The 25,361-nt window shown below is 39.8% G+C and overlaps 1 protein-coding gene across 1 annotated transcript; it reads right to left on the reverse strand.

Moving 5' to 3' along the window:
- Nucleotides 1-458: 458 nt before the first annotated feature.
- ATP6V1G3 (ATPase H+ transporting V1 subunit G3) lies at nt 459-11,692 on the reverse strand. The gene is made up of 3 exons (XM_042873856.1): nt 11,514-11,692; nt 4,093-4,193; nt 459-902 (listed from the first exon to the last, which is right to left on the reverse strand). Exons 1-3 carry the CDS (start codon nt 11,593-11,595, stop codon nt 729-731), a joined length of 357 nt encoding a protein of 118 aa, XP_042729790.1. The 5' UTR covers nt 11,596-11,692; the 3' UTR covers nt 459-728.
- Between the last annotated feature and the right edge of the window lie 13,669 nt (nt 11,693-25,361).

Consider the following 25,361-nt stretch of genomic DNA (forward strand, 5'->3'; position numbering starts at 1 on the left):
AATGATGGGCATGCTAGAGTGCACCTTGAGCATAGGCAAATTTATAAATGATTGCTGCTGTTGTCATTTTTCAGACTTAAAAACCCTACGATAAAGCCCATGATGTATTTAAATAACAGGGTGATACCTTGAATATGGCTTTTTGAACATAATTCTACCCAAGATATCTATATTTTGCTTTAAATTAGGATTAAAAAAATGATAATTATTCTGATGTCTTACTTTTCAGCAAAAACTGGCAGCTCCTATATATTCCAAAATTGGACTGCTCCTTTATATTCCAGAACCTGACTGCTACATGTGTCACAATCTAAATAGAAATGCTTTGTTTTTATTTTTTGTAGTATTTTATTTCATGTGACTTGAAGTATACTAAAGATTGAGATAAACAGACATTATGCAACAACCCGTTTAGTACAGAACATTTGATATGAAAAAGACTCCCACTGAAAAGCTGCTGGTGTCAAATAATCATTTCTTCTGCATTTATTGACTTGCACCCATCCAAATGACAGGGGCTAGGCTGTCAACAGGGAACAACACTATTCCAACAAATGGCTGTGAAACCCTGCGTGGTTGTTATCGCATCAAAACCTTTATGGAACTGTACACTTCTGGCTTCAGTGTTTTCTCTCACACATTCAGAAACAATAGAGGAGGAACTATCTGTGGTTGTTAAGAAACAAGGCTACTTTTTACAAACAACCTTCCCCTAGATATAGTTGATCTTAAGCTGCGTATCTGAAGTTCTGGTGGACTTCGGGCTTGACATCATATGTTATGTTCAGAAGCTTTTTCATCACGCTCTCCTTGTTCTTCTGGTAGCTGCTGGTGAGGTTTCGGATGGTTTCTGTTGTTTGCTCTTCTATTTGAGTGGAGAGGTTACCTTGGGAGCCCATTACCTGAAAAAGCAAAAGTCCTCTAAACAAGGCAGACATTATGCATGACTGTGTTTATTGCACTTCTCTTTATTGTCTAGCATAAACATAATGCAAACACGTCACACTGTTTTCTAACAGTAAGGGTATGATCTAGGTTGAACCGTACACATGAAAACAGAATTAAAGGCAACTCTTTCATATGCTCATTAGCAATAGGAATCTCCCATGTAATGCAAATTTCCCAGCTCCCTGTGGGAACAATGCTGTACGTGTTTTGTCTTTTAACCATTCATTTTATTCATTTTCTGTTTTAATGACTAGTCAACTGAGTTTCAGCACTCCTGTGCCTCATTTGGCCTCATTCAGAATGAATGCGAGCACAGCTAAGGAGCAAAACATGGGAAAGCCTTCCCGAAACTGCATTGTTAGAGTTTCAGAGTATTTGAAATGTCTTCAGCAGCTACCGATGTATAACCCTCAACAGGCCTCAGACAAGGTCTTTTAATGTTACATTTTCTTATCTGGCAAAGTACCAGACAGCTTCTGGCACAGTTAATATCAGGACGTTCGCTTAGAATTTAATTGACTCTCCGCTCGCTGAACATTTTAGCAAGGTTATGTTATAAACAGATGCACACGTTCCAAATCCGTGGCTTTGTTCCTCCTCCCCCACTGCCCCAACATCTCTCGCATTCTTCCCTTATGGAAAAGTCCTTCAGATACTGAGAGAGGATTTTGTTTTCAGCTGGAGAATTCCACAGGGAAGAGCGGAAGACATTTCTGCACACAGAGTAAGAAAGTAATAAATAACATATTCTCCTTGTTCCTGTCACAGTTCTCTGGGGCGGACTAGCAGCTGGACTAACCTGTGATGGTAGTAGGGGTACATAGAGGATGACCTCAAACAGGAGGAGTCATTAGTTGTATTTTCCATGTGACTTCTGCCCAACTTAGTACTTGAAAGAAGGAGAGGCAGCTGAACTATGATCTCCTTTTGCACAAATCACGCTTGCAATTATCTGTACCTGGCAACGTAGTAAGAAGTTTGTCTGCAGTCCAGATGTAAAACATTTTCTGATTTGGAAGAAATACAGGATGTAGACACAATTGTAAACACTGGGAAAAGAGTATCATTTTCTGTAGTAACTATTTTTAGTTGGCATTTTATTTTAGCTTTTAGACAAGTTGTAAGGGTCTCATGTGGGAAAGATTGTACAGCTTAAACCAGATTTATGAAGCTGATTTTTTCCACTGGGGAAAATAACTTTCTAGAGATCCCAGATGGTTGCATGTTATCCAGCTACTAAATATTTTTGCAAAACCTCAAGGAGAGGATTATAATAAGAAGAGCGTCTCTAAATCAGGAACCTGCTCTCCTGGTTTGTGCTAAATACTGATCTGAGATGGTTGATTCTTAATCTTATTTTTCATCTTTTATTTCCACTCCACTTCTGAATTCGTTCTCTTATCAGGATCCAGGCAATGTTCAGTTTAGTTTGTGATTTCTTCTGACCTTTATAGTCTGTCCATCATTTTGCCCACGCTGGTTTTATGTTAGAGGCATTCCGAAGTTGCTGATGCATTACTCTGTTTCTGAAAGCACAGGTTTGGAGCCAGCGTTCACAATGCCGGAGTTCAGTGACCTCAGACCTGAGTGCAACACCACGTGCACTATGAAAACCAATTTGGGTTCTAAACTTCAATTTTGTATGTCTCTTGTGAAAAGTTGTTATTTCTGAAAACAAAGTCTTGCTGTTCGTCACTCTAACCTCATGTTAATCATGACTTTTTTTTTGTCATTGTTCATTTTGAACTGGTGCCGAACATCTCATGGGACAGGAAAAATTACCCCAGGAAGGTCCAGCAACACACAGTAAGATGAGAAACAGCATTAAGTGAGACTGACCAAAAATTATATTAGTGTCTGCATACACGAGCCAGCAAACTGAGCAGGGTGTCAGACCTTCTTGGGTTACCTCCTCACTGCCTTCTAAGTGCAGGTTAAATGTGATGACGTTGCTCTGAGGTAGCTAAATGTTCTGCATAATGGGGCCAGGGAACTTGAAGCAGGACTGCAGTGATCTTACACAGCATGCTCTCATTTGAGGAGCAATGCATGCTCTGGCCTGCTTGTGTAACATGCTCAGGTGTCGAACAATGGCCTCTGCTTGCAGCTTGAGTTTTTGTTTATGATGAAAATATTGAGTGCACCAAAACAAAGTTTTTTTATTTCTCCTCTGCTGTGTATATTAGACTAAACCAGGAGGTTCTGTTTGGTTGAGAAGTTTAAGACATTTAGATGCATTTTTACTTTGTTAGGATCAGTAAAAATCTGAAGTTGTTTGTATAAGACAAGTCCACCTGGCCTGGCAGACTGGTAGTGTGTCTGGAGGCTGACAGTGCATACAGGAAACTTGGTGTGTATGTTCTAAAAATTATGATCTCTGCTGGGAAATGTATTATGTGAAATATGTCTGAAATAATATATTTATATGGCAGTTTTTATTTGACCTCCTTGGCTTTTTTGTTGTTGCTGTTTTTGAACAGTTTTCTTTCCTTTGAACAAAACAAACAGGAAGGAAACAAGAAGAAAACCATGAGGAAAGTTGCGAAGCAAAAAGAGAATAGTTTGTGAAATATTATGAAAATGGCAGAGATGACAGCAAGATGCCATAAATATATAAAACAAACTGCAAATCAGATAAGGGAATATCCAGACAGTTGTTTCTAGGAAGATGAGAAAAACTCCAAAGCTTGGGTGATTTCAGTTCATCAAAGATGCGCTGTTCTATGCAGTTAAAAAGCTCAAGTGGAACAGAGGGAGCTGATCTCTCCACAGAAGTGGAAGTGGAAGACTGGAACATCTACCTTATTTCAACCTCCAGTTTCGGGGCAGAAACGAGGTCTTTCTGGAACACTCCTTTAGGAGAACCTGAAAGTATTGTTGCTTAAGGGAGAAAATGCTTTCCAAAGGGCAAACGTGAACCGTAATACAGAATCAGGACAATTTCAGTAGTTAAAATCCACAATATCAGGTACAAATGCATTCCAATCCTGTGAAAGAAGTCAAACTGAAGTATATGCACAACATAGGTGAGGCCTGTGTGACAGGTGTGTTTAATCAGCATGGCCAGGTGAGTTTATGAGTGTCCACATCCTGCTCTTTGACACAGTTTGGTTTACTGCAAAAGCCCGTACAGGTCTCACTTACGTTTGTTTGCTTGTTCCTGAATTCCTTCTCCCTCTGCAACCGGTAATGGTCTATCTCAGCTATGGCTTCTTCTTTGGCCTGCTTCAGTCTCTTTCCCTTTCCTAACAGAGGGAAGAAACGCAGATTTATGTCACAGTCATCACATTATCCCAAAAGGTGCATCTCCCACCATAAGAGATATTTCACTTGGGTAGAAGTTTCCTGGACAAAGTTTTGAGCAAGGTGAGCAGCAGTGGCATTTGCACAGAATTGGTAGAAGAGCCAAAGGGATTTAGTAGGGCTCTTTTAGAGTGAAAATACCTATCTTCTGAGATCAGCTCTCTACACGAAAGCACACACCAAAATGAAAATCTTGCTGGTTTGCTAACAACAGAAGTCCTTTTGCAACTACACGTTTTCTCATAACACAAATGACTCTTTTTTCATCACAGCTTTGTGTTTAAATAAATATCTATCTTCCCTTCATCAGCAATAGTAGCAGCCAGATAACAGATTTTAGTTGTCAGTGATTGGAAAAGACGTTATTTTGTGAGGTTTTTCTGCATCGATTGGCCGCCAGGATCCCTTCATCCCACACCAACTGGGTTCTGTTTAGAGCTGGCAGATTTCCAAAGTGCTGCAAGATACATCTTAACCATTACCAAACTGAGCTGCAATCTCCTGGCTCTGTCCTCTTTGCCCCCACCCTTTTTCCTGAACATCTGTTAAATGCAGAGGTGGGTGATTAAGAGAAAAAGGAAGCTGATAGTATTCTCTACAAATGTGCAGAAAACATCGAAGTTATTGTGAAGTCTTCATTTTATTTTTAAATAGGATGATGAACTTAAAAATGGCAGTTTAGGCAGTAGTGAAAACTAGACTTTTCCCCTTGGGAAGGCTTGTGTTTACAAGCTTAATTTGTTCTTAGGTAAATACTAAGGGTATATGAAATGAAACCCATGTAAGTTATTGCAGGAGCAGGTAAAAGGCACGGCCTGGGTGTCACAGCGATGTTAGATAAGGATGAAAGTAGAGGGATTGATGGGCATGTGATAAGTTTTTACACAAAGGAAGTACTCAGCATCTCATGACATTGCCATGGTTACACGTTGTGTGCATGCTTTGCATGTAGAAACTTGGAAAAGTTGTGGATCTCGACATGATTCTGCTATGCTACTTTCTGCAGATCACTAACTGATAGGGCAGCAATCCTCTTGCATTGAAAGCTGATGCATTAAGTTTAAAGCTGCTGGCACTGATGCTGATTTGTTGTTTTTATTTTTTTTATTTCTTTGGTCTCTTTCTCCTATACATCTAGAATGTAAGGGGTGGGAGAGGATACTCTTGCTCAACTGGATAAGAAATCCCTTGTTTACTTGCATAAATGAGGATAATGCAAAACTGGACAACTGAACATGTTTGCTTAATCTGATGCATGAAATGCCCCTTCATTAATTTACTGTAGCTACCTATTTGATGTCACTGAGAAATATCAGTACTTTCACAAAGCTTTTGGTTTGTTTTTAAATCTTCAAATGCAAGTACACTGAAAACAGTATCTTTTTGGAAAGCCTGAAGAACATTCCTGAACTAAGCTGGGGAGCTGTGCATTCCAATTTCAGACCTGTTTTTTCCAGGTGGCTCTGTCGGATTGGTTGCACCTGTGCTGGGCTTCTGAAGCCTTATCAGGTGTGACATGTAGCAATCTGCCAACTGGGCAGGGCACAACAGAGCCGAATGTGAGAGAAAGGCCATTGTTTTTGGTATGTTTCTGACTGGGCAAAATTCCCGATCCAGTGGTAAAGTATTTGCTCAGCTGGTGGCCCCTTCAGAAGCTTTATCTGCAGGACAGTGAGCAGGAGCAGAGATTTGCCTGAAACATGGATTTCTTTTTGAAGTTCTGGTTCTCAAACCGTTGGATTTCATGGACAGACTTATTGTGGGTAACACAGAGAGGTGAGGTTTTACAGCAAGAAGGAAAATGGTGGGGAGCTCCACAGCTTTACAGCCTTTCAGTTCATCAGTGGTGTACTCACCTGTGCAGGCTGTTACTCATCTCAGAGTTCTCCTGCCATGAAAGTAATATAGTTTGTATAGAGGAATAATGATGTATTTTAATTCCCAAAAGTTTGAATTTACTTGATAGGAGCTGATACCTTCAGCTTCTGTGTCATTTTATGGAGTGTTGGGATCATACTGACAGACTCATGTAAAAGCCTGATATCAATCTGGAGAACAAAATTTGGGACCAGATGAGAACTGTGTTTTCAAATTGCTCTTCCTCTCATCTCCAAATTTAGAGCTGTTCAGCTTAATATAGAGGTTTTCCTTTAGAAATGGCACTGGGAGGAGATTCTCTGGAACTGTGATCAGAGGGAGTGACTAAAATGAAGCTCTGCCAATTTCACCAGCTGAAGAATTGGATCTCTATAGTAAATTAAATTATTTCAAAAATGGTGGGATTTTAATTTCAAATTCCATCTGGGGGGCCATCTGTACTAAATATGTTGCATATTTGGCCACGAGATAGATAAATGAATCCATTTAAAATGCATACAATAGAAAAGGAGGCTAACTATAGAAGTGCAGTTCATCCACCTCTCACAATGCAGCTGGGGAAGCAAAAAGTGAATATATACATACATGTCGGTTCCTGACACTGGAATAAGCACAATACATAGGGTGTCTCTGGAGGCTGATAGCCACTGGCTTTTTTTGTTTTCTTTTTTCCATGTTGCCTTTAGGATTGGCACAGCAGGAACCTGCTGTTTCCTATTTAATTAAGTGGAAAAGCTGTGAGTAAATTACTGCTAGTTCGAGAATGTTGTGGACAGAAGCAGCAACTGCCAACATATGCGATAGTGCATATGCTGCACCTGATTAAGTTAAGCAGAAACTAGAGCTTAACCTGCTGTTTCACTAGAGGCAAACCAAAATTAATTAATCGGTCTGTTATTAACCACTTGTCTGCTACCTTAGATGTACAATAAGGAATTGCCTTTTCCAGGTCTTACTGGACTTCTAGGTGGGATTCTCTATCATACAGCTGAGCTAATATTAAACCTTATGTCCTCATGGGTGGCAGAGCACAGCAATTAAGCCAAGATCATGCATAAAGTGGGCTAGAGAAAGAGGAAGGATGGGCGAGCCAACCTGTCTTTCATAGATTTACCCCAGGACTGAAAAGGTGAGGTGCAGAAAGCTCTCAGTTTGAAGAGACCTTTGTCCCAAGGGACATACAGTGAGGGCCAGGTCTGCTGCTGCCTGTTTGTCCTTCCTTCTTTCTCATCCTTCAGGACAGGGAACAGCAATGGAGCAGAGCTGTCCTGGCTCCATTTCCCACTATGCCCTGGATATGGTACCTGAGGGAGAGGAGGGGGAATCAGCAGGCTTCCAAGCTTCACGTTAAATCACGCTAATCTTAACCAGCTTTCTGTAGCTTTCTGTTATGCCCTTCTTTATAGGTATTGCCACAGTGTTAATGAAATAACTCTGGTTAAATTTGGAGCAACCAGAGTGATTTATTTATTTATTCAAGCATCTTGCAAGAGAAAGGCAGTAGGAATTAAATCTTTCTGAAAATTTTATGTTCTAATTTGCTTAAACACTGTTATCTTGCTTCCCCAGAATTGACTTGCTAAAATCATCTTTCTGTTTTCAAACAGATCATCTGGGCTTCTAGCTAAATTTCTGCACAGAAATGTCAAATGAATAAGCTGCCAAAAATTAATGACGTTTTCTTTATATAAGACTGTTTCTGTCGTTTTCTGCTTTGTTTTTTGTCTGCTAAATGGGATTTAGGAATGCTCATTTTTAAAGACTATTTTGCAGTTACAATAAAATGCAGTAAAACCAGCTGATCAGTGTATATATAGCTTTTTGCTAGTTAAAATATGTTGCGGGTATTGTCCAAGTGAGCATGATGGATGTAATTGATATCATTTTTCTGAAGTGTTATGTTAATATTTGTGAGTTTTTTTAACATGATTTCTTGAAAAGTTTCATGTAGGCTTCCATTGTATTGGAAACTAGAAATTCAAGCTAAGACATAAAAATCTATAGGAATCCAAGTTTTGCTAAATCCAGTGTACGTGACACATTATTTTCCCTTCTTTTAGCCAAAAGGGTTTTCAGAAATAGACATTTTGGTTCTGACAATGATAAGTTATTTCAGGGATACAATTTATGCTTAAGGAAAAAACAATAGACAAGGCAGTGCAGTGTACAAAAGGATAGAGAACAGCAAGCTCTTTTTTGTTCACAATTAATGGATTGGATGGTTTCAGCCTTGCATATGTGTATTTACCAATTGACTGTTAATAAATTGTCAGGTATAAATGACATCAGTTGATGATATGGCAAAGAATGTGATATGGAAGGCGAGATAAAGGATACTGAGCAAGAAGAGCTGTGATGCTACACTTTTGCTTTGCTTTGTAACTGTAATTGTATTTATTGGTGAGCTTCAGTGGTCCAAGTAGATTTTGCATTACAAACAGCTGCACGTATTTCAGTAACAGCCAGGCCCATTACCTGCTTATGTATGATTCTCTGTGTGTCCATTCTACATTTTGTTCTGATTATGTGAGTTTCAGCAGTAAACATGACAGTTTTGCAGAAGCGTACTTTTGGTAATTGCATTTCCTTGAAAATGACTTGCACTTGTGACCTTCGAGCAGCCGGCCTTTCCTTCTTCTCACATTACAGCATAAATAGGATAATCTGGTTTACTCAACCCATGGTGTTGTGCAAAGACTGTTTGCAGTGACAAGGAGGTCATATTTAGGGTTCAGCAGGGGCAGGGCTGCTTGGCATGGGCAGAACGGGTTCAGCACTCTAAACCAGAGCTTTGAGATGCCCGGCCAAGAGCAGCAGCTGCTGATCCCAGCTGGTCTGAGGTGGGCCAGGGCTGGTGCTTCTGAGGTGAGGAAGGACACCCTCACCTTGCTTCTCCGAACGGTGTGTGCAGGTTAACTGGTTGCACTTCAATATATTAATTCTGTTTGATGTTCCTTGTATTTTAGTCTCACTCAGAGGCAGACTTTGCAGTCATTAATGTTGATTCAACTGCTGAATCACTCTGGGAACAAGACTGCTGAAATAATTCTCGTTTGGCACAACAGGATTTGGCAGTAGGAAAACCTCTTCAGTCCCTGGCTGAAGTTATTTAGGCCATTCCTGGTATACTTAGGCATGTAAAAGTGGCACAGTGACATTGCCATGAAAACCTGAAGTGAAGGACAGCAAGGAGAATTTGTGCTAGCAACAGCAAGAGCGTGAGAGTGGAGATGAGTTATAGAGAAGGAAGTCATACTGATGAAATATTTGTATTCTGTTTTTACTGAAAACAAAACTTCTACAGCTTGTTTGCTGTAGCTGCTGAATAACTCTTCCCTCAGCACTGCAGCACTGGTAGGCATGGGCAGGGGTTGAACTCAGACTCAGAGGGATTTGGAAGGAAGCTTATCTAGAAGAAGCCCCATGTTTATCATGAGTGCTGTGCGTGGGGCTGGGTTGCTGACAGAGGAGTGTACTTGTAGGCAGAATAGAGTAAACCCAGCTTGGCTTATATCTGGACTCAGCAAGATGCTCATTTTGGTCATTACTTGAATGCTATAATGATACTTTTTATTTTGGAGACTTCTTAACTTACAGAGCTTCTTTTAAACTGGATGTTTCAGAAAAAGCCAAATTGCCTTTTTTTGTTGTTTACAAAAAAACCTCACACAAACACACAAAAATGTAAGTGATGTCAAGCTGTCACAGCTAAAGGACTGAGTCTGCAATTGGTGTTCAGACCTTACTCATTCCCTGCATGTGAGGTTGTGCCCTTACAGATCACCCAGTTTTTTTGCCCTGGGGAACCATGCATGTCCTCTGCCCTGCATCAGAAGGGGAGCAAATCTCATTGAAAGCACCTCAGCTGGCTGTAGAAAGGTTGAATTTCTACCTAATTATTCCTGGACTTCAAGTTTGGAATAGCAACCCCAAACACCCTTCTGGTGAGCCTTTTTTTTTTTTTTTTTTTTTTTTTTGAAGATGGGAGAATGCTGTTGCTTCTGCATGGCTGCAAGGCATGGGCAGCAGCTGGATGCTCAAGGAAGGGACGAGACTTTTCCACTTGTCTGCTGTACAAATTAGCACATCACACAATGACACTGATTGATATGTAGAGGGAATATGCATATTACGTAGACTATTTTTCTTTAGCTTCTATTTTTTCTTGGAAAACGAAATCCTTTATTGCACTATCTTGCTGCACATGGCATCATTCTTCACTGGAAGAGGTTGTCCAGAGAGGCTGTGAATGCCCTCTCCCTGCAGGTGTCCAAGGCCAGGCTGCACAGGGCCTTTGAGCAACCCGGTCTCGTGAGAGGTGTCCTGGTCTATAGCAGGGGGTTGGAACTAGATGATCTTAAAAGCCCCTTCCAACCCAAACCATTCTATGATCTTCACCCATTTTACTTCAGTGCTGCAGGATGCCATTAAGCTTCCTGTTTCTAAGTCAAGATTGTTATGTGAAATAGCATTCATCTGTCATGGCCAATGCAAGTTGGTGACTCATGTAGTTGGAACCTACATTCAGTAAACTGTGGCCACAGTATTTTGTGTTAAAATCAATAGGAGATGAATACAGAAAATGATTGATGGAATGGTATTCTTGCTTTCATGATTCCTACTTTTACTGGAATTATTAAAGTTTCAACTTTTTTTTATAAGTTGAGATATTGCTTTTATTTTCTTGTTATTTTGTTGCTTGTATTTGATTAGAATATAAAGGTTTGAATTTATTCTTGGATACCGATTATGCACACTTATACAAGATATGCTTATACTAAACAGAATGTTTGATCACTTGCTGGTAGCTCGTAATAAGACCTTATAAGAAACAGTCTCAGTTCTTGTTATTGTACTGGGGCTTTGATTATTTCCATCCCAATTTATTGTCAAATACTTTTTGACACCCAGTTGAGATTAAAAGGCAAGGTGCTTGTTTTCATAAGCAAAGAGGAACACTAAAAATGTGTGTAAAGCAAAATACATGGTCTAGAGTCTCATTCTCTGGAGCTGGCCACCAGAGGCATGTAGGCTTCTAGTTTAAATACCTAAAGAAGGAATGACCTTATTGGCATAGAGAAAAAACAAGAATAAATCTAGCTGACAGGATGAATATAACAAAGAAAGCCTTGTTTAATGTAAAGAGGCACACACACACACACACAAGCACATGTGTGCACAGAATTTAAGCCAAGTATGCATCTGGGTAAATGCCTGCTGCAGTAAAGGCATGGCACTAATGCAAGTGAAAGGGAAGTGGCACATAGGAAAGAATAGGTGCACATCTGCAATGTGTGCAGATGAAATAATTTTTTTCCTTGAGCCACTGTATTTCTGAAAAGCTTACAGTAGAAAAAGAGAGTAAAACCAGGCCACATGCTTACTCTTTTTGGCTTCCTCAAGCTTGTCCTTGGCACGTTTTTCTGCCTGCAAAAGCTGCTGGATTCCTTGGGACTGGCTGGTCATGCTGGTGGCCGAGGCTGATGTACTTCTACAGCGCTCAAGGCTCGGAGGGAGCTTTATACAGCTGCCAGGCCCTTCCCTGTGCTTTTTTCTGTCTGTCAGTTATTACAACAGCCTTCCAGATTACACCAAACCAGCCTGCTCTGTCCAGATTACTTCTGCTAAAAAAGGCTGCTGGTGTAATTGGAGAAACAGCAACTAGATTTACAAGGAACTTCCCTCCTTAGGATCACCAAAGTATCTGGTTCATGCTCTGGGAAAAGAGGAGAAAAGCACTCCAAGTGGCTTGTGATTGTATTTTTTTTTTAATCTTCTGTTGTTGAAGTGGAATATAGTTAAACCTGGTGAGAGGAACTAAGGAGAAAAATAATTTTGGCTCCTAAAATTTGCTTTCAATAAAACTTCCCATGAATGTAAAGAATCAGACTTGGGCAGTACGTAAATAGCTTTGGTTGAATTGGTTGTAGGCTTCTGTTTCACACTGCTTCCTGAAGGTAGTCTCTTTTTTTCTTTTTTTTTCTTAAAACAAAACGTTCATAGGAAATGAGCTCATCAAGGACTGTGGGTTAAATAGGCATGTGCTGGGTAGCTATGATTTCCTGGGGAGCTGAGTGCTGTGCTGGGTGGCTGTGGGCTCTGGGAAGGTAGCTGCTGGTCCATGTATTTCCCTTTCCAGCTGTACGAACACACAGAGCAGTCAAGCAGGTGGGAGCCTGGCTGTAGTGCACATCCGTTCCCTGTGGAGGGAAGGTGACTTGTGTGCTGCTGCACAAATATTTTAAACAAGAATTCAAGATATATTAAAACAGAATCAAATCTTGCTCTTAAAGGTACTTCATGCATTACACGGGAGAGGAGCACATTAAGATTTGTAATGGAGATCTGTGACGACCTTGTTGTTCACTTCATGCATTCTGGTTTTTGTGAGGAAATTGTTTTGAAGGCTTTTTCTTCCCAAGTGGTTGTAGGTTTGTGGGAAAATGGAGGGAGAAGCCTCTTGCCCTGTTATTGCCTTCAGCTGCACTCTGAATGATGGTAGCATTGAGAAAAGGAAGTTTTTTGCTTTTTGGTTTGTGACCCAGGCTCTCTCTGGGAAGGTCTGAACACTTACGTACTCCTTATGGTTTGTTAACAACCTTCATCCAGAAACCACGTGAGATGTCTGCCCAGCTCTAGTGCTGACATCAGAGATCGGCTCTCTATGCAAGGGAACAGACATGGCACTATTTTTAGAAGATTTTAATGCATATCCTTGAAGCTTGCTTTATTCAGAAATAAAAAAGGAAGTGGTAATCAGTTGTACAGAAAATGTGCAAGCTGCAGTGCTGGGAAGCCCGTTGTGCTTCTGGAGCTCAGCTCCAAGTAATCTGACCAGCAAAGAAAAGCAGAAGTGGAAAATGAAAGTATTAGGGAAAAAAAATGGTTAACTTGGGATGGGAAACTTGGGTGCAGAACTTGAAAGCAGCGGTTACTTAAAAATTAAGTGGGAAGCAGAGATGTTGCCAGGCTTTTCTCAGACATCAAAAGTGTATTCAAGGCAAAGGGTCTTGTCGAGCAAATCTCTGTGCTACAAGAAATGAAACAAAGCTGCTACCAAACTAGGCTGTTTCACAGCTTCTGGAATTAACTAAAAGAGCCAGGAGTGAGCTACTTCTGTTTCTCTGAGAAGTTCTCAACGCTGTATTTGTGTTACGTGGACCTCAGTAATGGTCTACGTACTGGTATTTAAAATCTGTTGATTTTAATACTTCACAGAAAACAGTTACATGTGATGAATTTTTATAGGAAAAATTTCCAACTTTGAACTGATTACCAAGCTCTTCCATTATTCAAAAATGCATGCATTTCTAAAGCAGGCCATTTGGGCTGCAAATGTCACATTCACATATTTTAATGCTCATTCTAAATTTAAAAAAAATCTCAGTAATTTGCCCTGTAGTTAGTTTTTGTATGTCCAAGTATGTGGATGAGAAGGCAGCATTCCTGACAGAGCAGGTACTGGCATGTCTCCCCGGGGGGGAAGTTTTGACTGATGCTTATATGCAATTTGTTGGGCTCCACACACACTGCCACCTAGTACTCATTTTGAAGCTCGTCTGGTGATGATGACAGACTATTTTGACATGGCACCTTATGCATATGCCACTTCATGGACAATTCATTAAAATAATGTAGGGTGAGCCACTGACTGACCAGACTCCTACTTCATCACCCAGACAAATAAGTAACTTTTCTGTGCTGTAGTCACAGGCCTTTTTTTTTTTTTTTTTTTTTTTTTTTCCTCAAGTCAGGTCCAGACTCACTTAATTAGAGAAGAGAAGCTGATGTGATGACTGATGATGTGGGCAAAGGTGTTATGAGAGGGAGCGAAGGCAGAGAGGCTTCTTTCAAAGGTGTCTCCATTTCCCTCTTCTGCATCTCATCCAGCTCTCTCACTACTCAGAGTTTTGTGAGTCTTCTCGGATTGTTCTCACCAACATAAAGGAAGATTGGCACAGTTCTGGTATTCTTGCTCCCCCAAAGCAAAACTGTGGCTCTATGTAATGATGAGTCTTATGTGGCATAAGAAACCCTGCAGACACCTTCCTGCTCAGCTGCAGCTTGGCCAGCAGAGACACTCTAAGTCAGCCATTTCTACTTTAGATGGAGGCTGCTGTTTTCTGTCTGCAGTGGGAAGGTTGGTGGCAGTGAGTAAATTCACCCCAGGTAATTCAGATTTTTTTACTTGGAAAAAGGTCTGCTTGCTATGACTCAGATTGATCCTTACCTTGCGCGAATATAGCAGCTTCTCAACACATCTCCCACCAAGCAGTGTTTGCAGCACCCTTTTATTGTGGTTTGCATGTGCGCAGACTGTTCTCTGTAGGACAGCAGCAGGCAGAGTTTCCGCTGAAACTCTATTCAAGCTGAAATTCTCCCATGCATTGTCTGTGTGGTTGTATTTCCTTAAGCATGCACATTTTTGTAACTTTATTTTTTAATTATTAAAAATACTGTTTCTAAGTAGTGCTGATATGAGTACTAAGTAGCACTCTTTGTTCAGGCTGTGGCTTCAAAGCAGTGACTGATTCAATGCTAAAGCATTAAAATAGTAGCGTGTCAGGCAGGACAGCTGGCACAGAGGCTTTTGTGTATCAGCATGTGCACCTTTTGTTTCTTTGCTCTAGACAGGTCTAAGTAAAGAAAAGAAAGCACTGTGCACACCTGCATAACTTACACCATACTGAGGTCTGCTTTTCTAGTGAAAATGAAACATCTTCAACTGGAGCAAGAGCTATCATGTTGAGAAAGAACAGATAGTGCAAAGTTCTGCTGCTTCAGTCAGCGTTAGCATCAAAAGGACTTTGTGTATAACTTAAACTGTGTGCAACAACTATCACATGCCTCTCAAAATTATGTCCTTTTCTTTCATAGTTAAACAGCTATATTTAAAGAGATAGTTTTGAATTCTGTATGGAAGCTATAATTATGTCTGCAATTTGGGATTCTCTCTACAGTGGTTCCTAACAGTGATGCTCTCACTCTGTTAACTTCAGTGCAGTTGACCTCAGCAGCCTAAGTTTCATCTGGAAGCCTGAACAAATATGGGAACAAATAGGTAAGCAAAGATACACAAAGATTAGTGTACTGATAGAAGCAGTTTGCTGCCATAGTGTCTGGCCAAGTTGATTGACAGAGGCCCAGCTCTGACTGGCTTAGCAGCCTCTGTATCCTATATTAAGCTTCTACTTGTTAATCAGCCTGTGTTTTTTCCTAAATTTGGCTGATGCAGTCCAAATACATGCAATTATGTTTGCTTCTTTAGTTGGATGAGCATTCAGAGAAAGCCCGTGTGAGCTATTTAATTAGTCCTTTTAAAAATCTCTTGAATTGCAAGGACACCAATGAAGAAGAATATATATATTTTTTAATTAATCATATGATAAGGTACAGTACATTAAAAAAAAAAAAAAGAAAAAAGGCAACTCTAGTCACCAGCAGTTTGAGATAAATTTATAACCTGATCATTGGTGTGACTGTGATTATCACCTTTTTCAGCCCCAACCAGGTTACTCCTCCAGAGTAGCATGGGGGAGAAAATGGAAGGAGTGAAAGCAAGCGAACTCATGGGCCTAATACAGACCCATATACTGTATTTATGAGTCTAAATACAGTTTAAGAAGTGAAATAAATGGAAAACCAAACAAACAAGCAAAGAGCAAAATCCAAATATTGCAAAGACAAGTCAGTCACCACCTCCCATCAGCAGAGTAATATCGAGTCAGCCCCTGAGCAACGGCTGCTTTGGAAGGAGTGTTTCCTGAGTTATTTCTCTGTGCCTTGTGATATGAGGTGTAAGGTATCCCTTGGCTTATTCCCAGCAGTCCCAGCTGTATTCTCTCACTTCTTGCCCACCAGCCTGCTCCTTCTTGGGGCAGAGTGAGAAGCAGAGAAAGTTCTGATAGTGCGCTATCACTGGGTGTGTTATCAACACTGTTTTGGTCACAGATGCCAAACACAGCAGCAAAGCAGGCTATTGGAAAGAGATTAACTCCATCCCAGCCAGACCCAGCTTGCAGTTTCATTTCAGATGTTTTCTTTCCTTCCCTTCCTTCCTTCCATCTTTTCCCAATGCAGCTATTTACTATTTTTTTTTCCTACCCTTTGGCACACAGAGCATGCCTCTTCTCTTACCACATCCCATTGGTGACTTTTTAGCAATGGTGCCTTTTCAAAGAGAAGTTTGCAGCTCCACCAGTACATCTGTGCAGGCAGGCTGGGAGGAGAGGGGAGGTGGGGAGTCACTTAAATATATTTTTGAACTGTGTAGGCTAACCAAAAACTCGCATCTATGTTGCAGCTCTTCAATTCACTTGAAGAAAGAAATGTAATATATCAGAAAAATTCAGTGCTATTTACAGTTACGTTTACTGAACTGCAAAAAGACACCACTAAGAAAGTAATTCAGCTTTGCTTGCATCCTGGTGAAGCTGAACCTGTAATCTTCTGTACTGTACTTATGTGCTGCAGCTTCATATATAGCTCAAAGGATACTTAACCAATTTGCTGACCTTTGACGAGGACTTTAATTTTGTACTTAGTCATGTCATTGTGTTTCATTCCAGCTTTGGGCAACACCAGCTTAAACTGAAAATGAATAAAGGGAATAAGAAGACTTTCCTTCCTTCTAGTGAAAATATTAATACTACAATAGGAGGACAGAAGGCTTTTTTTTTTTTTTAGTCTACATAAGCAAGTGAACATTTGGAAAGGTAAGGCACAAAATCTGTAAAAACGCTGATCTGGCAGTCTGTCTTTAAGACCAAAGTAGACATTGCCTAGTGCTTACAACATTTCCTGATGTTTTTCCTGATACTTTCATGAAGAAGATGGGATTTTTCTTGTTTTATTTAAGACTTGCTTATGAATTAGTGTTCCTGGCAGGAAAAATGTACGTATACTTAAATACTAGTATACTTATATGTTGCCATGCAGACATTTGCATATTTAGATTTAAATCTCTACTATTTCTTCACCATTCCATACCTTCTCAAATTTTCAGTTTAATTTTAAAAAGAATTTAAAAAAAAGAATTTACACATTCTTCATCAAAGAAATAAGAACACAAACTAACTTCAGCCTATTTATCATCACTTTACATCATGTCTCTGCTATTTCTATTCTACATGTCTCTTGCTCCTCATGTGGCTGTGAGAGCAGGTCTGGCGTGTCAGTCACTCCCTCACCTTAGAGGAGGAAGGGCTATTCTCATCAAGAGTTGATGCAGTAAATGCTTCTTTTATTCCCTTGGCTACTTACAGGAGTTTGAGTTTTGCTTTGCAGAGAGTAATTCAGCTGGTGAGGATGTTTATATGTTTTTATGTATAGCATTTGTCCTCTTTCCAGGCTTGGAGAAAAGGTCAAAGCTCACCAATAGTTTTGCTTTTCTTTGCAAATGCTTCACTTCTGAAAGTTATTTCAGAGCTTGGCTGACCTAAGCACGGTTACAATGTGTTCAACAAGTCCTGAATTTCAATGTCAGACGTCTTTCTTTTGAAGCTGAATGATTTATGTTGGAAAGTACAGAACGTTAAAAAAAAAAAAAAAGAGTGAGCAACACAATGTATTTCATGTTTTCCTTGCTAGAAAATGCAGAGAGGAATTTTGCTATTTTAACTGGTAAGGGCATGCATCTAAGAGACCTTCCTGATGGTTTTCTTCCATTACATTTTCAGGACTGGTACTGCAAAAATCAGATAATTTTCTGCAAGCCAGCTCTGGTGAATATTTTAGATTCTGGCACAGTGCGTCAAACGGTCATTGTTTCTAGTCCAGAGGTATCATTTTTAAGCATTCCTTTTGGTGGAATATCTTCTGAGATACAAGTACTGTGGCAGAACTTGTGAAGAAAATGCATGGGAGCTGCAATCAGAAAGGCAGAATTCGCTCCTAGTTAAATCTGACAGCAAAGCAGTGTTGTACCTGGGTTGTCAGGCCTCGAGCACAGAAGGAAGCCATTTCCCGTCGATCCACACCATGTCGATTATTCCCTCTCAGTGAAAGGCAGGAGCCACCAGTTGCCCAGCACAGAGCTCTGTGCTCCCAGAGCCGCTTGCTCCTTGAGGGCCTGCTGCCAGGGCGGGACGGGAGCTGGCAGGCTGAGCTGCCTGAGGTAGGGGAGTATAAGTCATGGCTTATGGGCTTGTCTGAGGCTGGAGGCTTGGGACAGGAGAACACAGCTGGCAGAAAGCAGTACCAGAGAAGTTGCGGCCCACGTAATGCTTTTTCAGAGGAACTGTGGGACTGGCCTCTAAATTTTGCTTTTGGCCCAGCGTTGCTTGAGACTCGTCTTTCACGTGGGATAGCGGGCATCCAGAGATTGGTTGAAGATAATGAGCATTGCTGTGCTGGAGATGTTATCTTCTGGTAGGAATTATGGTTTTAATGGTGGCTATTGGAGCAGGGGCTGCTTGTGGAAAAGCCTCTTGTACCTGTGTGGAGAAGCTGGCTCTGTATTTCTGTAGCTATTGCAGACAAGTATACAGTGGGTCAGACTTGGCCTGGAAGGTGCAAGGATCAAGGAGGAACAAATTATTGTGCAGCAGGACGATTTGGGCAGTTGCCAGAGCAAGTGTTTTTGTGCCCTGCAGAGAAGTGGGGCGTTGGTGGTAATGCACACCTCTTCAGAGAGCAAAGCTTAGACTACCAAGGTGTGGTGGTTCGCAGTCATCACGAGGGCAAGGTGGATTACATATTTTTTTGGTTGAAGAACTAGTTAGAATTAGTCTATTATGAAAGCAGAAAGCTGTTTTCTTGATCTCTGCCTGAGAATGTTGGGAATATTTGCATTGCTCTTTTTCTGATACTATGAAGAACAGCAGAAGCAGCATAAGTTAAACCTATTCTCACAGAGCATTGTATAGGCTCTAAAAGAAGACTCTCAATAGGAAATACGTTGCTTTGAAAAACCTCAAATGATGCATTAAAAAAAAAAAAAAGCAGCAACTTCGTGCTTATGATAAGATAACCCTTGATAAAAGACTGCACAAGGTTGGCTCTCAAAACCCTCTTGAAATGAAATTAAATCCACTGAAATTCTTCAGAAAAGGCTTACTATGTAATAGCTTTTACTCTGTCTGAACCTGTTCCTTCCAAGCCATTTGAGCTCCTCCTCTTAATAGCAGAGGTGATTGTAGATCTGTGTCATAGAATTGGAAATATTGCAACAGTTTATCTGTCCTTTTCAGTTCTCTTCCTTTCATAGGTAGGGATGAACACCTTATGCCAAAGTATTGAGACTCTCTGAGATTACTTTTTCTACCTCTTTCCACCCTGTCCTTGCCTGCAGAACAAAGATAATGCTAGCTTTATGAACTACCCTGTGGTAATACAGAGAGCGGCACATGCATTTTGTAGGTACCAATGGTTCCCTGCTCAGTACTAGCTGTCCAGTACAATCTTTGGATAGGCTACAGCAGCCATCTCTCATCCAACCATATTTTTATGAATCCCCCAATGGAAGAGGAGAGGGAGAACCAGTGATGAAAGGGCAAAACTTTCTTGTGAGCTGCACTGATTGGAGAAGAGAAAAGGAAAGCACTCGCCTCTCTACACTGAATAACTGCATTGTTACAGTGTCATGCTCTTTGGATGTTGTGTCTACTGACTCTAAAAGCAACAGGTTGATATATTTTTCATAATGCACATATTCTGTCCTATATACTTATGAAAAAGATAGGAGTGTGCATTATTGTGCTTTGAAGCGTTGCAGGTAAAACGCTACATTTTTCTTGCAATGCAAATTACTTACTGTCATTTGAATAGCTTTTATATTGGTCTTTTCTTCTTATCCTCTCTCACTTATGTTTTTTTACAGTTTTGCAGTTGTGAAACGCTTGTTATTATGGCACTGATGATACTGAAGAAAAAAGAAAGCTCTGCATTGTAGAAAGTGGTGTCAACAGGTATGTGAATTACAGGGTGGGAGGAGAGCTGGCGGTAAGAGGTTCAGAAACCTGATGCTTTACAGTAACTTTGACTTCCTTTATACAAATTTTAGCTGTTTTGAAATGTTCAGATGAAAAAGAAATAATAAAGGGATGAACTTTTCTCCTGCCTAGACAGCTTGTAACCAACAAACCCAAAGGCTTGTATGAAAATAAACTCTGTGACTAGATATGTCATGTTGGTTTTGGTCTCACAAATGTTCCTAACATTCTAACAGGTTATTTGACAGAGGAATGTGTTTACTGTAGAAAACTACTTTGAAAAATAATTTTGCAAGGGAAACTTTCACAGTTCTCTGCAGGAACATAATTTAAAGAACCCTATCAGCCTGGGTGGAGGGTGGAAGATAACTTAGCTCCTTGGCCTATCAGCAGTTTGGTCAAGCTCTCAAGGAGCACCATGTGGGAAAGTGGAGAGGTTTTGAGGAGGCTGTATTTCCACCTATGAATCACAATGAGTTAAACGCTTTCAGGCATGTGGTTTTCAGTAATATTACTAAATCACAATCTCTGTCACGGAAACCTTAGAGTGGCAGACCTTGACATATGAGCAAAGATAAGTCTGAGTATTGGAAAACAGCTGGAAGGTGTGTTTGCGTTTACTGCAACGATCACACCAATTCCTAGTGCTCAGTTTCAATAGAAGATGAGTGGCAATAGTCTCTGCACTTGAGGAGGCTTTCACACAGAAAAGAGTATTTCAAAACAAATATTTGAAATGCTTGAAGAACTGAATGAGTTGGAGGGGAAAGGCAGAGTCACTCTGGAGCATCATAAACTAAAAGCGTTGCTATAAAAACAGGAAGAACTTGTAACAGTTTCAGCATGGAGTTTGCTTGGAAATTGATGCTGACTTTGAAGATCATGTTACCTTATCTTTCTCTGTTCCTATGAAGTGATTATTATATTGTTCTGTTATCTTAGTCGTATACTAGGATTAAGAGATTAACTTTGAAAGACTTTTTTTTTTTTTTTTTCCTGCTTCACTGTCTGTGGTATCTTGATCTTCCTCTGCACTTTGTGTATTATTATTCAAGTTACCATTATTGATAAATTAATGGTATCAGAAATACATAAATGGAAATGTATAAAAGTACAGAATATTTTTATCTTGAAATACCATTTAAAGTAGACAGGAAATATCTATATTTTTCTGTTAAAAAAAAAACCAAAAAACTTCAAAAGAGCAAATTGAAGCTTAAGGAGAAAAAACAGAAGCCATAACATTAGTTATTGGGGACTTGGTTTCTATGAAATAAGTGCATCCAAATCTTCATGCACAATTTTGCAAGCACTTGGTGGTCTGCTTTCAGTTATAGCTCTGCATGCAAATTCATAAACTCTAGTTATTAACAGAAAGTTACTGATGCATACCCATCCTCAGAATTCACCATCCGTGGGAAACGGTATCACTTTGGCTTGCTTATCTCAGAGCTAACTTGATAATTACGCAGCGAGTGATATGGAAATGCTAATGTAATATTTTTTTCATCGATGTTGATATCTGTGGTTACAGAACCTTCATTTTTCATAGAATTTATATGTGTTGGGTGTGATGTATAAGATGGATTTTTATATTTTCACTCTGCAGTTAGGTAGAATGATTTTAAGAAATATGAAACATCCAGCTAGTAATGAATTTACTGGGAACTGATGATTATTAATAGTTCAGAATTTTTTAGGGTAGTTTTAAAAATGAATCTGATTTTTAGTAAATGAAAAATGTTCCAGTTGTTAAAGGAGATAAAAGGGAATGATATTTGGTAGATATTGGGTAACCTTGTGTAACTTCTTGCCATTCTTATGATTTTGAAAAGTGTTACTAGACTACAATACAGAACATTATTGTGCATAGGCTGAATGATACCATTGAGCTTACAGTAGTGGGAAGAGTGATTTTCATTTTTGTTGGTCTGTTCCAGTTCCTACTGACCACTATAGGCCAGGGAAGAATCCACAATGAAATTATGATTGTTGGTGTGTAGACATGGTTGTGTGTGCATGTGCACATTGGTGAAAAGCTGGCAGACCTATTCCTTGCTCTAATAATAATTCAAGGTCTCTTCCCTCCTCCCCAAAGCCCTCTAAGACTATCAGATATAATAAGAAACATAAAATATGAGATGCAGAAGAATTTATGTGTAAACCAGAAGGGAATTTTAAAAATAAAGTTAAAAAAAAAAAAAAAAAGTTGCAAGTTTGAATCCCCTAAGTAGACACGACTGTTTTTCTGCATCTTTTCATGGAATGGTTTAGATTGGAAAGGACCTTTAAGATCATCTGGTTCCAAGTGTCCTGCTGTAAGTAGGGACACCTTCCTCTAGACCAGGTTGCTCAGAGCCCAGGAAAGGGGCATTATTTTATCTTTTCTGGACTTCTCTTCATGAAATACAGTTTTAATATGTTCACAAAGTTGATTTGAGGCATGCAGCAATAAGAGACCACAGCTTTGGGAACTGTTAGCTAATGATACTGTGGAATGTGTAGGATCCTGGTTGATGTGCCTAAAAGTAAAACTGGGGAGGCTTTATAATCTACATGGTTCCATGTGGAATGAAGTGTGTGTATATACTGGTGCATGTATGTGCCTTTATATACATACAGGCGGATATATAAATGTCAACAACAGTGTGTAAAAATCAAAGTTGCTCAAATACAGCATAATAGATCTTTAGTGTTTATTGGGTGCATTTTAAATGCAGTTTTTCTTTCCATATGGACTGTGTTTTCAATCTCTGTTGTGCCCTTCACCTCACTGCAGTATTCATTTTCTTTGTGCAGAAACCAGCAGGGGGGCTCTAAAATGACTTTTTTTTTTCATTAAGAACTACAGGGTTTGGCCTGTAGTTTCAGTGTAGATGAAAGAAATAGTTGATTTATTTGAGAAAACAGTGGAAATCGGGAATATTTCGTTCCGTACTACAGCAGTGTTTGCAGTAATTGCCTTGTACTGTTTGCAAGTCTTTCCACTTCATGTAAATACATTCACTTCAGAGAAAAAATTCCCTTTTAGCTGTGAGATGGGGCTTTTTGAAGGAGGTGTTCATTTGGAGGTTCATGGCTCTCTTAAACACACATTTTTTTCTTAAAAGTAAATCTTGTAATCTCCCTGTCACAAATCCTTCTCACTAGGAATTCTGCTTGAAGAACCATTTCAATTTCTGTATCAAGTATTTCAAGCAAATACATCTAATGTCTCAAAAAATTCTTATAGTCAGCCAGTGGACCCGAATAAGAAGGCAAAGCTCTGATAGTTTGAAATCTGTTTGAAATCTATTCCTAGCAAGATGTTGCAGAAGGGGAAAAAACAAACAAACAAACAAAACCCACAAAAAACAAAACAAAACAACGCAACCAACCAAAAAGAAAAACCAAAAAGCACACATGATAACAAACCAAAAAAAGTTTTGGATGCTAAGAAAAGGAGGGTGACTCTAAAGTAAATGAAGTATTTTGGAAATCATTTAAGAACTAACCAGAAATTCCCTAAGCTTCATAAATGAACTCCCCAACGCCTTCCCTTCGCACCTGGTAAAAGCTCTCTGGTTCAGATTTATACAATATTGTTGTACAGAATAACCTCAGGTGGGTATGGTCTGAGAACATAATCTGCTTGTTTCCCTTGCTCAGAGTAGAGGTGTTTGTTTTTTTTGTTTCAGTGTTAGTTGTTGGTGGCCTTTTCTAACTGAGTTTTCACTCTCCCCGAATGTGGATGCTGCATTCTACTGACTGATCATCTTTGTGGAATTTTGTTCTTCATATGCTGTCATAACTGTGCTCAGTGCAGTTGGTACTTGTTGTTCCTCGCCTGTGCATCTCTGAGAAGAGTTCACTTTGTCTTCTTCCTCTCAACTCACCAGGGACAGTCGTAAGTTTATAATGATAGCAGTAGCTTCTCTATGGACAAATGGAGTATGTCCTACATGTTGCGCAGGAGTGAGGCTGTCGTGTTTGAAAGTATTTAGCTCTGAACTGTAGCTAACAATGGCTGTTATATTTGGTATGGGTTTGAAATTTCTGATATGTCAAAATGCAAATATTTATTTGTAAGCTGTAAACGTGAAGAAAAAGAACACTGTATTCTCAAGAAAGCTTCAGAACAAAATATAGAATTTTTGCTCAGTCTTTCTTATGCAGCTTGGAGATGAACCATTTCCCTGTTAAGGTGAAAATGTAGATTACTTAAAAGTTTCTCTGGCTTACATTTAATTATTATAAGATTCCAGGTTCCTACAGCTTTAGGGCAACATCTCATTTTTAAGAAAACCAGAAGTGAAATTTCTTGAAGTCAGGCTTCTTCTTTTTAGTCAGGGGCCCCAGGAACACTTAGTGAGATTTTTCCCCATCATTCAAGCTCTAGCAACTAATCTAAGATACTAAGTCTCTTGCTAGATAAGATATTTCATTTGTTTTTGTTTTGTTTTTTTTTTCCTCCTGCCTTTGGTTTTTAGACCCTGCAGCTTTAAAGACATCACCCTTTAAATGCTATTCATGGTAATTTTAGCAGGAAATCTGAACATGACTTCAAATTTCTGTATACTTTCGCAACTCCATCCGCACCTCAGAACTGCATTCATTGGCCCTGCGAGACTTGGGAGTTAATGTGACATGCTTTGGTGCAAACTCCTAATTATTCTATGCATCTTGACAAGAGCTAAGAAACCAATATATCAATTTAGAAGAACCTGAGGCCAATAACTGAATAAGTTTTGCTGAATTTGGACAGTGATTATCTGTCGTTCTTTTCCACTTCCAGCAAGAAAGTACTGGCTCCTGTGGCACTTGGGTTACAAAGCCAGGCTGGTAACACTGAGCTTTGTACTTCTGATGTACAAAATGAAACCTGAAATGTTCAATGACAAATCATTTAATCCAAGCAGTTCGATGGTGAGAAGAAATACACTGACAGGAAATGTTTTGCTGTGCAAAGGCTGGGGAATGCAGGAGTGGATATCAGCACTTCTGAGTCGTTTACTCCCAAAGTGTTCTCTTATCAGTGAGCTGGAGTGGGCTTCATTAATACGCCTTAGCTGTTTTTTGGAGAGTCCCTCAGAGAGGTCTATTAGAGACACCATGAAAAAAACTGTGGCTTGTGTGGTGTAGCTTGGATTTCACTTAGCTGGAAAGGTTATGGATTTCGTTAGGCCTCTGTTATAATCTTTGCAGCTCTGCCGCGTTGCTGGGCCTTGCTAATTATCATACAGGAACCAGAAAGTGAAACCAGCCTGGGAAGCTGACAGCTACCAAGCTTTGCAGGCCAAGCTGAGGCAGAAGCAGAAAGCA

The sequence above is a fragment of the Lagopus leucura genome, unplaced genomic scaffold, assembly GCF_019238085.1.
Source record: "Lagopus leucura isolate 7727_CA_CO unplaced genomic scaffold, USGS_WTPT01 Super-Scaffold_100009, whole genome shotgun sequence".
NCBI lineage: Eukaryota > Metazoa > Chordata > Aves > Galliformes > Phasianidae > Lagopus > Lagopus leucura.